The 18267-nt window shown below is 38.2% G+C and overlaps 2 protein-coding genes across 2 annotated transcripts in view; both read right to left on the bottom strand.

Moving 5' to 3' along the window:
• Positions 1-150: 150 nt before the first annotated feature.
• On the bottom strand, positions 151-6741 carry LOC139209527 (chitinase-3-like protein 1). The gene is made up of 9 exons (XM_070839278.1): positions 6583-6741; positions 6418-6471; positions 5726-5891; positions 4232-4356; positions 4010-4112; positions 3072-3254; positions 1946-2062; positions 1725-1857; positions 151-527 (listed from the first exon to the last, which is right to left on the bottom strand). Exons 1-9 carry the CDS (start codon positions 6729-6731, stop codon positions 151-153), a joined length of 1407 nt encoding a protein of 468 aa, XP_070695379.1. The 5' UTR covers positions 6732-6741.
• Positions 6742-11671: 4930 nt separating this feature from the next.
• LOC139217259 (acidic mammalian chitinase-like) overlaps positions 11672-18267 on the bottom strand; it is a 72341-nt gene continuing 65745 nt past the window's right edge. Inside the window, exons 2-12 of the mRNA XM_070848582.1 lie at positions 15489-15542; positions 15376-15402; positions 15067-15271; positions 14756-14812; positions 13810-13975; positions 13582-13706; positions 13359-13482; positions 13083-13265; positions 12825-12941; positions 12604-12736; positions 11672-12120 (exon numbers count right to left, since the gene is read on the bottom strand). Coding sequence (XP_070704683.1) covers positions 11870-12120; positions 12604-12736; positions 12825-12941; positions 13083-13265; positions 13359-13482; positions 13582-13706; positions 13810-13975; positions 14756-14812; positions 15067-15271; positions 15376-15402; positions 15489-15513 — 1413 coding nt within the window. The 5' untranslated portion in view covers positions 15514-15542 and the 3' untranslated portion in view covers positions 11672-11869. The remainder of the gene's footprint in view (positions 12121-12603; positions 12737-12824; positions 12942-13082; positions 13266-13358; positions 13483-13581; positions 13707-13809; positions 13976-14755; positions 14813-15066; positions 15272-15375; positions 15403-15488; positions 15543-18267) is intronic.

The raw sequence follows: 18267 nt of genomic DNA, 5'->3' as shown, positions 1-18267 counted from the left end.
ATGTTTCTGGCCACTTGATGAAACAAAGTCTCCTTTTGAGTTGTTCTCCATCAAGTCCCGAGAAACATACATACACATTCTCATTCTTTTTTTTTCTTTCAAAGTAAACCTGTATATAAAAACTGTATATTTAGTCCATACAAAGCAGAATCACCTGTTACTGAACAGATGGAATAGAATGGCTATTACAGAGCTGATTAAAGCTAACTGTTGGGATGGCATGATCATCACTGTGCCGCTGTGCTCTGTTCCCAGGGTGTGGCACTTTGTGATGTACGTCTTCCTCTGCACACATCTGTAGAATGTCTTTGGGTTGCCTGATCTCACATACAGTCCATCAGCTCGGCGTGTGCAGAAGCTTCCGACAGGATACACAACAGTGATGTTCTGGAGGCAGCTGTTGTCTGGTGCTGCTGCGGTGCTGCTGGCTGTGGTGAATTGCCCCTCTGTGGTTTGCATGCTCTCAGAAGGAGAGGAGGAAGTTGTGGGAAGAGGCTCAGAGGTAGTTGTATTCTGTGTTGTCCAGTCTGGGAAAAAAAACATTGATTAGCATTGAAATAAATCTAACAATTCTAACGTTCAACACAGCCTCAATCTGTGAAAAGTATAATGTTGTACTACTGTTGTTTTTGTACTTTCCATCATTTAACCTATTAATGTGTAAATGTAGTGTTTTGAGGAGTCTGTCTTGTAAGCGGGCCAAAGCAGGAATCTTATAACAATAGGCAAATGTATTGCGATTACTTAAGATAGATAAACACGTTAATAAATACAATAATACAATGAATTAAACTTTAAAGCCTTTCTGTAAATCCATTCACATGCACATTTTTGTTTAATCTTAAAAGTGAAAAATTATTTTAACAATACTTTTACAATTTGATAAATCTGAGAGGTAAGAATTTAAAGGTCCCATATTCTGCTCATTCACACTAGAACATATTCACATGGTTTACTATTTTTCTCATGGCAGACATGGCTGCTGCAACTGTTTTCAGCCTCTTTCTTCAAGCTCTGTTTTAGTAGAACAGAACAATCTGTGTGCGTTGCTCTTGCCTTCAACATCTACGTGTTACCAGGAGCTTGTGCTAGTGAGGAAAAACAATGGCAGACAGCGAGGTGGATCCACAAGGTGGACAGTTGGCCTGCTGAAGGGGGGTGGGGAGTCACACGATCAACAACCTTATGACATCAAAAAGGGAGCTAAATCTGAATAAATTAAGTGTTTTTTCATAGTTTGAAGGTCTCTAGATACATGGCAGGCACACATTCATGTTGAAAAGGCATTAAAAAGGGCATTTTATATAATATGGGACCTCTAAAAAACATACTTCCCCTTTAGAATTCCCCTCGAAAAATCCAGAATCCAAAAATAAATTATTCAAATGAACAAACTTGAGAGGATTTTTTTTAACTGGCCATAAGTCACAGATAAACCACAAGGGGTCACACAGACATTGCTTTGGTCAAAAATCGATGCAGGTTTAAAATCTAAATTTAATGGATAACTTCATATATTGCTTTTAAAGGCAATGCTTTATTGTAATAATTTCAGTTTCATTTTCATAATTTCAGTTTTAAATTTCAGACATTTTTAGAGGCATATACATTTCAGTGGTTTATAATAAACTTCTGAAATATATATGCCTCTACAAATGTCTTTGTGTCAGTGAACTGAATTACCGCCCCTCGAGTAAAGTAAGTGTATGGTTCTGAAACCTCACCCTCACTGAGTTTAAGTTTCAGATGTGATATCAGTGGATATTTGCCCTGTTCACAGAACTGTCCAGAAAAGTCATCCATATCCAGAGTCCAAACCGCAGCTCCTGCCAACCGCCTGCTCTTCAGATAGTCCACCTGTAGGACCATTAGAGGGAACACAATAAAACTCACACGTAGAGAGACGACTATCTGTCCTTTCCCACAACCATGTCTTATAACGTACCTTGGCATCATAGCTCCTCTGGTTATCAAAGCCAACCCACTGATTCCCTTTGACAGCGTAGGGAACTTCTTGACCATCAATCCAGTGAACTGAGGCTCCTTTTAAGAAGGAACAGGTCTGGTAAAGAAACATCACAGCCTCTGTCAGTATGATTATCATTATACACAGCTATAACGAATGTGCTGTGTTCGTGCTGATGAAGTCGGAGTGGCACTAGTTGCACTTGCAGCAGTAGTAGTCGTAGAGGCCGTAGTTGATGTGGTTGCAGTGGTAGTAATGGTTTCACTAATACTAGTACAGCTACAGTACAGCAGCATTAGCAGTAATAGTAATTGTTATATAAGTGCCCATGGACATGTTTTGGCTATGGACACAATTGGAACTGCAGGTCACATGCCACAATGGAAGGAGTCTATCTGAATGACTAAATGTATCTGATTTTCTCAACACTGACCTCACATTTGGGCTTATTGCTGAGGTCCCAAGGAATCCAGTATGAGCTCCTGAGGTCTATGGACATATATTATTAGTCGTGCATTACTATGGCCAGAGATACACATTGTGTGTACTGTATTGAGAAGGGACCCCTGTAAACTCTTGGGCATGCTGGGTACATCTCGTTCTCAGTTGCTTGCTACAGTACATTGGAGAACGTTTGAAGAAAGAGAGACCAGAGAGACTGGAGATGTTCCATTGTAGGGAGCTCCAACATCTCAAGCATCAGCCGTGTAACTTCCAGAATCAACAATTTTGTTCCAGGAAATAGCCTAGTCCCAAATAGCTTGCTGTTAGCAATGAAAATGCGTTAAAAAAAAGTTAATTTGTCAGGGGTTTTCTTGTCCCGTTTTTCGTATGGCCTGGGTTTGTGTTACTGTTTGACAACCTGCCAGTAACAGGAGCCATGAATCTAACTTTGGGCAACAAGAATGAAGCTTTATCAGAGCTGAGCCAGAACAAGCAGGCCACCCTCTGTTCTTTTGAATGAAACGATCGTTTAAAAAATCAGTTGTATGAGTGCTACTGGTACATGTTGCACACTTGATAGTGCTAGAAATTGCAGATTGTTGCTAATGTGATTATGTAGACTTCTCTTCCAACTGTACCTTAGTAAGCATGCTCTTGTTACCTCATAGTAAGACCAGAGTCCAATCTGCTGGGTGTAGGGCGCTGGGTTTGCAGGGCCGCTGACTGGAGCGCCCAGGCCTGTCGCCGTGGTGGACAGCGTAAAGGGACAAGCATGGGTGGGAAAACCCAGCAACAGCTTCCCTGCTGGGGCTCCACGCTCTATCCAGTACTGCATAACATAATCCTTACAGGAAAGGAAGGGAAGGGCTGTTAATGAAGGGAGGGATTTCTAAAAAAAAAATGATTCACTATCTTGGATTGTAGTTAATATACGGCTGTGTCACATCTACAAAAGATCTAGTGCTGTTGCATGAATTAAAAGGGCACACAATGGCTTCTCTAGTCAGTTATGTTTTGATTGTGTTATCCAACCATTACATGTCTGCCTCAACATTAGAACATTCAATGACCAAGTGCCTTTCTAAGATTACAATGCAAACCTGCAATAACTGTGTTTTTTGAGTAGGCCTACTAGGCCACTGACATATCATCACCTTTCAAAGTTGATGAGCCGTTACCATCCAGCTGTTACTGAGTAACATTATCATTCATTCACAGATGAGTGTGTGTTCTGTTTTCCCGTAGGGGAAATATGTGGCTCTTTAGTTGCTAAATGCTCCTCTGTGGTCAGCAGCCAGGGTCAGGCATTCAGTAGGTTTATCAGAGCTTTTTGTGGTCAGCTGATAATTATTAATTAGGTTCATGAGCACGAGCGACCCCTTTAATAGTCACATTGTCCTGGCACTGACATTTGATATGTTGTTATTAAAAAATATTAATATTAATATAACTATAATATTAAGAACTGTGTGTGTGTGTGTGTGTTTATGGTAACGCTGGTAGGGACAAACCCACTGATAATTTTCACAATTACCACCTAATATATATTTCAAATATCTCAGGTTTATACAGTTTATACAGTAAGTAAAATATATTTACTATGTTAGCATTGTTTTCAGTGTAGAGTGAACTGTGATGGGCTGTCACTCGATCCTGATCACCATGGAGGTCAAACGTCTTTATACTGATGAAGTCCAGGTACCTACCACACACAAACACACGCACAAAATCACCCATAGAACATACAAAACAGGTGGTATTTAATGTGATGATATAATGTGAACAGTATTTAAACTGAGCTCACATAAATCTAACTCTTACTTTGACATCTCTGAGAGTTCATATCCTGGATCAATAAGATCTTTTGGTGGTGCCACGGTTGCAGAGAGCATCAGTTGTATGTTACTTCCTCCTTTACTCTCAGCTTCATAGGCCTCTGAAAGTTCCTAGAAATCAATAGAAATTAATTTACACTTTATTCAATAGTCCAAAATGTACCTCAGAACAACAAATCACATTATATTCTATTTTACTGCAAACCACTTTCGATTTTCTCCCATCTTCCAGTCAAACCCAGTTCAGCCCAGCACTCAACTTTTAAGATTTTCCATCACACTGAACATGTGATTCAGCTGTTAAATGTTTGGCTGTTTTAAATGATTACAATGGTTTCACTGCATTAGCATATAATAATGTGTGTGTGTGTGTGTGTGTGTGTGTGTGTGTGTGTGTGTGTGTGTGTGTGTGTGTTTGCTGAAGCGATGCTCACTGAGAGATTACGTAACTCAGATTGTCTCAGGTTTTCATACTGAAAAGAGGACAAACCGGTTGCTGAACATGAAGGAGGCAGAAAGCAGTCTGGTTTGCATTTAGAGCAAAAAGTCAGAATAAATGATTTGTATTATAACTGTTAACATTTTCAGTTCAGTTCAAAAGAATATAAATATTTCTATTTATAGATAGAAATATAAATTATATTTGGTAAATGCTGCTTTTCCATCTAGAATAAGAAACTTACTTATGCACTGATTTTAGTAAATCCAAGACTGAATGATAACTGAATAACAAATGAATGAAAGAAAGATGCAAAACATAACATTTCATTATGAATGGTGGTGTCACACAGTCTAACTTTCCCAGTTATACAAAGGAGGGAGGTTCTGGAAGTGTCATGGATTGGATACATTCGGATAAGGATCAAATTAGGGGGAGAACTAGGAGAAAGGTTTCAGTTTGGATCTATTTGCTTTGTATAGTGCACTGTGTTGGAACAGTTGGACTGAACAGTCTTTGCTTATTATGAACAGATTTCTGGTTTTAGGATTGTATGGCCTGTACTGAAGTTTGAAAGACATATCCATAATCCTCAGTCTCATATATCCTACAAGCTCTGTACAAAAAAAAACCTTGACTGTGTCTGCAGAGAGAAATTCGATAATTCATTCAACATTCTAATTTTTCTAATTTTTACTTTTACTTGCATATTTTTCAACTTAACTTAATTTAACTTAATGGGTATCTTGATTCTTTGACCCAAATGTTGATGTCAGCTTGTCCAGCTGCCATCTTTGTTGACATAAGAACAGTAAAATAATATCCATTAAGTCCATAAACAAAATGTATTGGAGCAGCAAGCCACCTCATTAAACATCACTGTTATATTTAAGATGTTTGGACTGAAGATTACATTTTAGATTAGATTACAATTAGCCACTGCTTTGTGATAACACTAAGACTTTGAAAAATGGAAAACAGGAGAAAATGAAAAATATAGAAAACAAAATACTAGAAACAGAAAAGTCTCCCGTCAGTGACCTTGCAGAGCAGAGTGAACCTCTGCTTGTTCTCAGGAGGACTTCCATCAGCTCCAGGGTACTCCCAGTCCAGATCCAGACCATCAAATCCATGAGTCCTCAGGAATTTGATAGTAGACTGGATGAATGTTTGACGGTTAGCTGGAGTGGACACCATGATGGAGAACCTGCAGCAGATGATGAGAGAGCTGCTTGTTCTTTAAAATGGAACTCTGATATCCAAACGGACTGAAGTATTTTGAAAGCCAACTCAAACATTTGCACTAGATTACTGATATCTAGATAATAATGACAAGGCTCTAGCTAACAGTAATGAAAATCATTGATTATTCTGTAGATTTTTCAAATAGTTTTAGTACACAGTATCAAACAAGTGCACAAAACATGCCACTAACAACTGTGCAACTACTACCTACTAGTATTTCATGACTACTAGTACTCCTGTAATTCTGCTACTAATACATGTAATTCATGAAAGTAATGCCTACTAGCAAAGACTCCATAGAAGTAAATTAATTAATTAATAATATTTTCTGATTAGATTATGTCTACATTTCAGAAGTTACTTGAAAATTCTTCACAGTCAAACAATCAACTTGAGGAAACAGTACAAAAAATGCTTCTCTTCACCCATTCGTGCTTTCTGCAGATAGAGGAGTTTCATAAAGAGTTAGAAACAGGGATTCAACTCACTGAGTTCCATCGTTAACCTCTCTGACCGACAGTAAAGTCTTCAGCCTTGGGTTTCTGTTCAGGTCCACACAAAAAAAAAAATGAGCAGCTGATTGAACAGACATTAAGTTTCAAAATCTCTGCTTAAATTGCAGACATACATAATTTCCATGGAACAAATGGTACCTGTTCTTGAGCTCAGTGAATGATTTGTAGAGACGTTTCTCATTCCAATCATACTCAGTGATCTCATTGGCATAGCTGATGATGGCAAAGGCATAAACCAGGTGAGTGCAGAGGAAGGGGTCTGCATTTTCTGGCAGGAATTTCCCCATATCTGTTCTGTACTGTGACCAGCTGGTAAAATAGCACACCAGTTTGGCTGTGGTCACTGAATCAAGGAAAAAACACAAAACATTAGCTTTGTATGCAAAGCATGCTCTCCAATTCCTGTTGTAAAAATGTGATGCTCACCAATCTGAATGAAGAACTGCAGGGCCACTGCAACAGGCACAATTCACAAGTTATTAGAGTTTAATGAACTGTCATAATTAGCAAAAACAAATACAATGAACAACACATTGAATTTCTTACCAATGATGCTTGCTACTCCTGCATTCATCTTAGCTGTTTGTGTTTTCTTTCCAGGCACACTCTCCCATTGTGTGGCACTTCACACTGTGGGACAGACAGGAAAAAGTAGAAAATGTATACACAGCGTAACGTCACTCTAGTCTTCTCATATTACTATGAGTCACATGGTATAATATTCAGGTACTTACTACCTTTACCTAAGAAGACCTATGACATACATAATACATAAAACCTATGACATACATAATGCTGTCTAATTCATAAAAGAATTAGACAGCATCTGTGTGTGAGGACAAAAATATAGTCAGAAAATGAGTATGTTGCAGATTAAAAATGGCATGAGTAACCATTAACTGTCATAGATGGAAATTTTTAGTTTGTAATCTTGAGCTTGAAAAAAGATTTTAGATTAATTTTAAATTGGAAACTGACAGTTTGTCTGCCTTAATAGGAAGGACTGGATCAGCTTTCTACAGTTTAGAGTGACCCACTTCCAAATTTTCACCCTAAAGCAGTTTAAACATGAAACCCATATTTGAAACTCAAAGCAAACCATCCCTGCATCTTTTAATATCCGCCAGTGTAATGATGATATGTTGTTGCTGAAATTGTTTGACAGGCACAGATTGGCAGGACAAAGGACATACTATGCTTTCACCTCAAGGCTAAAGTTGCTAGTTGAGCAGTAAAGACAGTGGAAGATGCACAGAAAATGTTGTTCCATCTTTTACTCTGTTGATTTCATTGTCTTTGTCTTGTAAATTGTTCAAAATGTAGGAATTTTGAATGAAACTTGTTATACATAATGTTGTAGTTCTCTGTTTTTGCTCCCATTATGACAAAATGGCAAAGCACAATCAAAGTATTCTGCAATGATGTCATTCTGTTTGAGCTACGTCCAAGCAGCTGCAGTCTAGGTTTCATTTTTCACTTAAAATGAATGGCTTTCTCAGTATTATATGGAAATGAGCATTGGTAAATCCCCTCATGTTTCTCCTCACAGTATCACATTTTACATTACAAGGGAGAAATAAGGAGCTTTCTGGAGAAAAAAAAACAAGATGATCTCTACTATACTCCTTAAAAGAATCAGAGCTATCGGTTAGATCTGACCTTAATTCGGTGAAATACAAATACAAACATCTTTGCATTAATTTTTTCTAAACATGTTCATAATGAGACAGTGCGTTTGTGTAGTTTGATACCAATGACCAGTGACCATAGCAATCATGGCGGTAGTAAAGGAGATAGTTGGCTGATGAAGTATATACAGTGTTAGGGGGTTGGACTGGATGAATGTGTCGAACACAGGACTTTCACCCAGGAGACTGCTGTTTGTGTCCTGTGTGAAACAAAAAGGCAATGTTAAGTTATTCTATCTAATGTAAGTTAGGCCAAATATGTAACGTAACGTTTAATGTAACGGAACTTCACTTCTGAGGCAAAAATCTATCTATTCTTGGCAATCTATCTACTCTGTTGTTTCAGAATAAGGACGTGTTGGTTTGCAAGTTTCAGCTCTTTAATACAAATCTTGTCATTTTGAATCCATGCTTTAAACTTTTATAGATTTGGATGTGTTTCTCACATTGTTTCTGGTAGCCATTCATTTATGTATGGTATGAAAAACAAGTAGCTGACACTTGTGTCACTCACTCAGTGAACTTGAAAGTCTGCAATGATTTGTCAACTGGCTATACAGTTTAAAGGCAAATTGACAAGAAAATGTAATTCTATCATATGGAAATGAATAGAAATTAACTAATGCCTAGAACCATAGAAAGGATGCATTTAAATGCGCAGAACACATCAGGACGGTCTGAAAATGGTGCGTTGCGAATAGTGATGAATGGACTAAAGCTTGCAAAACCCTAGAAGAAAACACAGACATCTTGATGTAAAAGAAACTAGAAAATGATAAAACCAAAATGTCCGCAGAAGCCTCCTGTACCTCTGGACCTTCCCCAGATGAAAAAGAATTGACAAAGGAACCAACGAGAAATGCTCCTTCATACTGTTGTTGTGGAGGCACATAAACATTACAAGGTCATCATAATCTGCAAAAGTATCAAAAGTCATAAATATCGGTTGATTTATGGCTGCAAAGCTCTTTCAGTGTGTTGCATCAGGGGGGCTGTTCACTGTTCATTTACTGTGCCTTTTATCAGTTCAGTTTATATTTTACCAAAGTCCACAACTGCTATTTATGCTCGGAGACTGACAGAATACTGAATATTCAAAAGCTTAATTGACCTTTGCATCTGTTATCATAAACACGCTTTCACATTTCGGCTACAAAGTGTTAGCTGCTGTACATTGCGCTTTTTCCAGAACACAGAGTTCACAGGGGAGGGATGTACACACAGTCCCCCAAATTATGGTGTTTCAATAAAGTTTGGTTTTTATAATATTGTGATAATTCTGTCTCCTCCTGGTCTTAAAGGCTGAGGTTAAGGACAGCAGTACCATCTTCTAAATAAAAAAGAACAGTTTGTCAGATTTAGTAGCATCTAGTGGTGAGATTGTAGGGTGCAACCAAATGAATACCACTTGGCTCACCCCTCCCTTTAAGTGTGTGAGATACGGTGGCCATTGAGGATTTGCCCTCCCTTTCTTTCTCTTGTGTTACAATATGATCCGCCATTTGCAAAAATCTTTGTTCTCAAAGTTCTTGCAACACAAAATAGTCACACCATCTAATTCAAGCTGCCACTTCAAAGATGGGAAATGAGACTAAAAGAAAATAAGGAAAAAAGTAAGTAAATCCTCAGTTGCATTTAAGTAACAACAGGGAATATCTCAGACTAAAGATGGATATAAAGAAGTACACTAAGTGGTTACAGCGTTTAATGTACCATGGCAGCAGAGATACCACATGAAGACAACGAGAACTGTGATTAAAATAACAGTCCTACCTAAATATGGGAGATGAGGTTTGTTGCCACACGTTTTACTCTTTTGTGAATTGCTCATCACAACACACCTTACAATAGTCCTTCCTACATCAGAGGGAAGCTTAAGGTCTTGGGTTGAAATGGGTATCCACCTCATTCCTAAAACTTATTTTAACAGTAAGTTATTAACCATCAAATACACTTTGACACATCCCATCACAAAGTTAGTTGTCCCTGTATTTACCAATGGGGCATCAGGAAAAAAGAAATAGATTTTTGAATAAAAAAAATCAATTTGTTAGATTTTTCAGCTAGAGACACCAAATCAGCTTTAAGATGAATAGAATTACCTTCACTAATGAATTAAATTACTAATTAAATTACATTATATGTCTATCTATTTCAACTATTAATGCGAATCATGATTATTTGTTTAAATTATTCTCTATGTTAAATGAAGGAATTTAGTGTTTACAAAATTAGCTCATAGCTAGCTCATAGTTTCACAACAACTGATTATGAATGTAACATTCAATGAATGTCACAGGTATGACAATCAGTTCCTGGAGCAGTGAGACAAGCAGCCCCACCTGACCTCCTGAAAAAGGATTTACGCTAGCTGCCACATGTCTTTAACTAGCAACTGAAATGTAAACTAAAATGAAAACCATTGCTCTCCTCTTTTTAATACATTTTTGATAATGAAATGTCTAATTGCCTTATAAAAACAGCAATGTCAAAAATTATTTTGTGGGCAACACAAACAAAGTTTAAAGTTTATTGGCCAAAGACTGCCAAATCACTTTCACACTACAGATTTACTGTAGAGCGTGCAAGGTTCCATTTCTGCACTACTCTCCTTACCAAATTCTCTTTATTCTGGAATGAACTCAAAGGAAGTGAAAGAAAGGTAATACTGAATCCTGCCCCCGCTCACCTTTCTTAACAGTTTTCTGAAGGCAATGTTGTGCTCTTTGTGATATCTATATATGAAGTTGAGTGCTCTTTGTTTGAAGTGATTTCTTTCCCGCAGGGTTGCATCTAGCGGTGCATGAGTTTGGCAGTTTGTTTTATGTCTTTGATGGCTAGCATATCTTTGATGGCTAAGGGGAAGCAGACATTCACGTGTTTTCAGAATTGAGATTGTCCCTGCCATAAAAATAAGTTTTTCTTTTGAGTGCAGAAGCAGTTTCAGGTTAATAATGTTGTCTGGGGTCTAAACTGCGCCTTTCATGCTGCGGTTCTCACTGGTCTGATCAACTGGGAAAACGACCCATGACTAATCAGCATTTTATATAAGAGTCTGGATTACTCCCAAAAAAGTTCTCTCAGTGATAAAAACCTGTCGTGATATACATCCTGTACAGTACATGCATTGTTTTTTGCCCTTGACTCAAAGCTGGGACTAAATGACATTACAGTGTTAGTCCTATTAGTTATTTTTGGTTGATGATATACTGTATTTGTAAAAGGCTCCTGCACAGCTGTTTGTGTTAAGATTAAACTGAACACTGCATTTGAGTAACTTACTGTATGTTGATACATTTATATGCAGAAATATGTCTTTATACTTAGCAAAGTAAGGTATTAAAAATAAGTATATAGTATAAAGTAGTAGTCGTGGTACGGAAACTAGGATACTGTACTGATGTCAGTGCTGAAAATATGATATCCAGCTGCACAGTTAAATTGTGTAGTAACATGAAGGTTTGTTGAACATATTATGGACAAAGCAGTAGATTTAAATGAATGAGTTGACTGAAATGATGAGGCAGCAGTACCAAAAGTACTTTGGTGCTTTTGTTCGCAATCTATGATCTATGTTACATATTCAGCAAAAAAATAAGAAAATACACTGTATCAACACAACACTAACAATAGACTAATTTTGGTACATGATAGTATACACAGTGAATACAAGTGAATACTCAGTTTAATAGCTGACATTTGCATCAATTTTAATACACATTGTCTCCACTCATGGCTCAGGGCCAGACGCAGCACTTGCAGCTATCATCAAAGACAGATCCAGTTCCACAGTATCTCACATAGGTGGTACCACCAGTGCACATGTAGAAGGCAGTCTTGTCTTCAAGGTGGGAGTACAGGCCGTCAGGTTTTCCGTTACAAAAGCCGGATCCTGGGGCATGGGTGGTGGCAGTGGTGGTGGTGGTTGGAGGGGAGGTGGTGCTAGCACCAGGTTTTGGGGTGGTAGTAGGGGGCAGTGGGGGCAGAACTGAATGATAGCAGGAGGCAAAGGGAATAGAGAGATGTCCATTAATGTTTACAACTTCACTACGAGTTTAATGCATAATTCCTGAGCCTTCTCAAGACGTTATTACAAGCAAAATACCATTTTGAACATACATGTTGGTACTTATTTTATTGTGTATAATGAATAACTGTAGTAGTTCAGAATATGACCCATTCCGCCATCTACTGTGCCCTTTAATAGGCTCTTATTAAAGAGATACCTTAGTTATCCAACTTGTTTAAAAAAAGTGCCGCTTCAATTACAGTTTAGATTATAATGATATAGGGGTTATATAGGAATGGTTCATATGGTAGCCAAAGATAAATAATCCTGATGGGACAATAGAGTACTAACGATAACAATTATCAATCACCAGACCATGAAAGATGACAGACTACTATTTGTCTTGACCATAGTTCAATAACTTTAAAGTAAAGCATTAGCATAAAAATGTCTTCGACTTACCAATTTCCATAAGTTTGTGAAGATGAGACAACAGAGGGTGATTCCCCTCTCCGCAGAATCTTCCAGCAAAGTCATCCAAATCAAGGGCCCACACAAAAGCACCACCAAACTTATGTTCCTGCAGGTAGCGCACCTATTGCGACAATAATAAATAGAAATTGGTGTTAATACTTTGGATATGCTGTGGATGTGTAAAAACATAGAGATGGTGTGTTCTCTACCTTTATCTCATAGCTCTCTTTGGTGTCAAATCCCACCCACTCATTGTTCTTGGTCGCATAGGGAACTTTCTGGTCCTCAATCCACTGAATCTTAGTGTCCTTTATGAAGCCACAAATCTAGACCACAGAAAATAGTATAAGGCTTAAGTGGCTTTACAATTAATTTTTGTCTTTTCACACAGGCCATTAAATGCCATCTACTGCATGTACTGTTCATCACATCATAATGGGTTTACTCCAGCCTTATATGAATTGTACCTCATAGTAAGACCAGAATCCAGCTTCACGCGTGAATGGTCCGGCAGATGCAGGGCCACTAGCTGGGGCTCCAACTCCAGTCTCTGATGATGTCAAACGGAAGGTACGACCATAAGTAGCGAATCCCATCCTCAACTTCTCAACTGGGGTGCCATTGTCTCTCCAGTACTTCATAGCATAGTCCTACAAAAGTTGATGGAAGAGGTAAAGTTCTTTAAAAAGGTATTGCTCAACTTCAGTCTTCTTCAGCCACTTCAGTCCCCAATGTCTACTTACAGTGTTAAAGTAGATGAGGTCACCAAAATCTTCGGATCCACGGAATAGTGGACTGTTGTGTCCAGTGAACTGCTCCCAAGTTCCATGGAAGTCATAGGTCATCACATTGATGAAGTCCAGTTCCCTGGAAAAACAGAAATATCGATTACGAAATTCTTTGCAAAATTATTCTATATAATCTTTTTTTTTCTCTCTCAGAAAGTATTCAAGGCAGCACACTCACTTGGCAACCTCAGCAATCTCAAATCCTGCATCAATGGTTCCCTTTCCAGCAGGCACTGCTGCAGTCAGCATGAGCTGACGATTGCCGGTGGACTTGGCCTCAGCTGCGTAGGCTTGAACAAGTTCCTGCAAATACACAGCAAAGAGGAAGTAAGTCCACATCATGTAAGCTATACGGCAGTAACTGTGAATTGTGCTAGAAACTAAAACAACAGAAATCTGTGCCCACCCTGCAGAGGAGTGTGAACCTCTGTTTGTCCTCTGGGGGACTTCCACGAGATCCAGGGTACTCCCAGTCCAGATCCAGACCATCAAATCCATGAGTCCTCAGGAATTTGATGGAAGACTGGATGAACTTTTGACGGTTGGCTGCAGACGAGACCATGATGGAGAACCTGCATGGAATATTGAACCCTGTTATCACACTGTCATCAAGTGGACTAACAGCCTTTGGCCTATAGTAGTCTTTAGCTTTTGGGAAACATCTGACCACAGTTTCAGACATGCATGATTAATATTTGGCTTGGTTTTGATTGGAGATGTATTTTGTCATTAATACATGTGTCTCATAGATAGCAAATCACTCATCTAGTTAGCTATTTATTGTTGTAAAGTCAACAACACTAATCGAACCTCTAATTGGATGATCAGTGGTTAGATTTGTCCAGTCTGCATGTTGAAGTACCTTTGGGCAAGACACTGATTCTCAAATTGCTCCCATGTAAATGGCATGAGTGGTTAGTTTCCGACTGATTAGTAGGTTGGTCCCTTTCATCAGAGTATGAACATTGTGAGAACAGGGTAATATTAATGTAGTGTTACAGAGCTTTGAGTGGTCAAAAAGACTAGAAAGGCACTATACAAGTACCATTACAATAAATTACAATTACATTATCACTAAACATACAGTAGAGGAAGTAGATGCTATTACAAGTACAAGTGGCTAAGTGATGTATCTTAAAAAAATGTAGCTGAGTCTCCCTGCTGGTCAGTTAACTAGCTCTGGGCAAATCTGCTAAATCTTGCCTGAACTTTGTCAAAGTTAAGACATTTTTGGACTTTCAGGATATTTCAAGAATGTAGTGGATAAAACATATATGACATCTTCTCCAAGCCCTGGGTATTTGTGTATAGGCATGTGACACACTTTGTTTGGGATTTAAAATGTTACTTACTGTGCTGAACCAAAGTTCCAGCCACCAACAGCCAGCAGAGTCTTCAGATGGGGATTTCTAGAAACAGCAGAAGGCAGGTTAGGACTAACAGGCTGCTAGGGTAATGTATCGTCTAGGCTCAAGAAGTGCCTTTACATGTTACAATAGGGAAGATCATTGGGCAAGTATTACCCTGCTGAAGGCTTCTTGTGTAAGTCACTCAACTTCTCCTTGCTCCAGAAGTACTATAGCTGTAACTGCAGAAGTACTGGAGCCTGAGCTCCAGTCTCTATTGTATCTGATTCAAGGGTATCTCAACTCTGATCACTTACTTTTGTTTCAGAGCATTGAAAGATTTGTAGAGGACGTCATCATTCCACTCGTAGGTAACCAACTCATTGGCATGGTTAATGATGGAGAAGGCATAGAGCAGGGTGGTGCACAGGAAAGGGTCCACATCTTGTGGCATGTACTTCCCCATACCAGGTCTGTACTGGGACCAGTTGGTGAAGTAACACTCCATCTTGGTTGCATATCCTGTGATAAAAACAAAGATTAAAGAAACAGTGATTACAGTAATTTTATGCCAGCGAAAATCCAAATCAAATGATGGTGGTTGATCAAAAAATGTTTAGACTTACCCAGCTGGCATATCACCAGACATAAGCCTAAGGAATATAGAAAAGAAAGAAACTAAAACATAAAAACATACAAGTTTGTGAATATACATATAGCGCAAAATGAAGATAAATACCTGCTAGAATTGTGAGCCTGGACATCTTGAACCGACTTTTCACAACTTCACTGGATTACTATAAGACAGGAAGTGAGCTGGGGTTTATGACCGAAGAAAATAAATGAAAATGAAATGAGAATTCTCAAAATTAATAACTGAGAGGAGTTCTTTTCCCATGTATACTCACCTTGGGACTGGATGAGAGACTTGAACAACAGCAGCAAAGTGTGGCCTTTTATATCATTCATTGGAGCAGCCTTTGAAATATTGTAGCAATAAATGAAATGATTGGAATGTTTTTTGATAAGATCCTTCAACGGCTGAATTACACATGGACAATTATTTACTTGGTGCAGCAGTTCACAGCATGCACTCAACACATGAACTGGGTGAAATTTAGGTTTAAAGACATGTAAGTAATTATCATATCATTCATCAGCCAAATGACCATAGAGTTCTATGGGTCATAGTCCTGATATCTTACTTTTGTTTAGGAAAGTGTCTTATTGTTACTGTCATAGTAACTTAACTAGGTTAATAACAACTACATTCAACTGATCGAAAAACCAATATCATTTTTCCAAAAAAAACAATCAGCCTAATTATAGATATTATTCGGTTCCAAACCCCATTTCAGTTTCATGTTATTGAAATTAGTGAATGATAACAAGTTAATAACTGATTAATCATAAAATCAAACATGAAACTGTCATGTTATTATCAGTTTGTTCTAAATTTTATGTCCAATTTCAATTGAAACAGAACATAATGTATGATATAAAACAGAAAATATTCAACACATGTTTTGACTGGCTGCACAATAACCATCAATCACAACAGATGCACATAAACAGGGATGCGCTATGAAATTATTGGGTATATCTTGAGGCTCTCCTCTTCTAGTTCCTAGATTAACAGCTTGGATTACTTTATCTCTTTACTCTGTTGAACACTGGCCATGATCATTGATCATCAAGCTGTCCCACTGCTGTCAGCCTGTTTTTCCACTCCACAGTAACCCTAATCTAACTTGGAGATAAGTGAGGAGCTGACTGGGGAATTCTGGGACAACCAGGGTGGTGTGATACAGTTAAACATAGAACACACAGGAATTGTAAACACCAATGATTTACAATAGCAGAGGTGGGACCAAGTCATTGTTTTGCAAGTCACACGTAAGTCTCAAGTCTTTGCCCTCGAGTCCCAAGTCAAGTCCTGAGTCAAGGCAGGCAAGTCCCGAGTCAAGTCCCAAGTCAAGACCGACAAGTCTTAAGTCAAGTCCCAAGTCAAGACCGACAAGTCTCAAGTCAAGTCCCAAGTCCTACCATTTGAGTTTCAAGTCCTTTCGAGTCCTTTTAACAACAGAGAAATAATATTTACACAGATCATGTATGCTACAACATCTGTATTTATTCAAACCTTTTTTAAAGAAGAACAAGAACATTGCATTACTGCAATTTGTTTTTTGTTGACCACCTCGTAGTTTTTATACCCAAACGAGACTATCTTTGGTATCATTTTTGCCAACTGGCGCGCTGCTTTATGCGCTTCATTGGTTGTCCTGTAATTTGATTGGTTGGATGCTGTCGGATCAAAACAACGTGGATCTAATTTGATTGGATGTCGTGACGACAGCGCGCTTGCTCAGGTACACACGCACGCACACACACACACACACACACACACACACACACAGATATAGATATATAGCGGTCCATGTCAACATAATTTTTAATCTTTGGGTTTGGGGAAAGTAGCAAGTCTTTTCTAGTCAAAAGGGTCAAGTCCAAGTGAAGTCACGAGTTACTGATGTTAAAGTCCAAGTCGAGTCGCAAGTCTCTTTACATTTTGTCAAGTTGAGTCTAAAGTCATCAAATTCATGACTCGAGTCTGACTCGAGTCCAAGTCATGTGACTCGAGTCCACACCTCTGTACAATAGTATGACATGGGTAAAAGCGGCAGCGAGTGACAAATTAGTAACATTCTAAATGACTGTAAACTAATCAATGAGAATAGACAATATTTTCCACAGTATTGAAATGTGTTATGTTTTGATAATTTAAGCAATAATAATCAAAATGGAAATGCTGTTTGCTATTGATGCCAGTGATGAAATGTGTTATGTAGATTTGTATGATATGGGGCAATTATTGATTAATTCACTTGTATTGATTCATTTACAAGTTTGACAAATTTAATTTGAACTATACCCCACTATGTTTTATGACAGAAATGGATTCAACACATTTCTTAAAGCTTGAGGATACACATTCTGCAGTTTGATGAATAACAGTGAATGTAAACAAAACCTCTGTTTGTTTCAAAGAAAAGCCCACAGAGCACCTTTAAGTTTACAATGATATAAAATGTGTCAAATTAGCAGCTTGGTTTGAAAATCCTCACTTTGAGATGTTGTTTTGTCAAGATCTTTGTCCACCATGTGAACAAAATAATGTAAAGAAAATGATGTACTATCATAATACATACTATGCATGCCTTCAAATATAAAACAATCAAATACAACTAAAGCAAAACTGTTCAAAATGACACTGATGAATGGTTATCACCTGACCAATTAAAGACCAAAATCATAATTCTTTTACTTTTGGAAACAGCCAATGAACGTGGATATTGTAACAGTATCACTGTATTTTTTTCCACATTGAATTTCAAATGGTCTTCTGAACAAGAGAACTGTCTTTCTCTCTAACACAATCTAACTCCCGCTGTCAAGAGGCAGAGTATTGCTATGAAGCTGCAACAACATCAGGTGCTGCTGGTGGGCTTCCTCTACCC

The sequence above is a fragment of the Pempheris klunzingeri genome, chromosome 2 (assembly GCF_042242105.1).
Source record: "Pempheris klunzingeri isolate RE-2024b chromosome 2, fPemKlu1.hap1, whole genome shotgun sequence".
Lineage (NCBI taxonomy): Eukaryota > Metazoa > Chordata > Actinopteri > Acropomatiformes > Pempheridae > Pempheris > Pempheris klunzingeri.
This window is presented reverse-complemented; position numbering and strand designations above follow the sequence as displayed.

Excerpts from the sequence above, each read along its gene's own strand:
- LOC139209527 (XM_070839278.1), bottom strand. The coding sequence starts at position 6,731 with ATGGGGAAATTCCTGCCAGAAAATGCAGACCCCTTCCTCTGCACTCAC. Across the intron at positions 3,255-4,009 it reads CTGAAAACAATGCTAACATA|GATTATGTTATGCAGTACTG; the intron begins GTAAATATATTT and ends CTTTCCTGTAAG. Across the intron at positions 2,063-3,071 it reads GACTCTGGTCTTACTATGAG|ACCTGTTCCTTCTTAAAAGG; the intron begins GTAACAAGAGCA and ends TTTCTTTACCAG.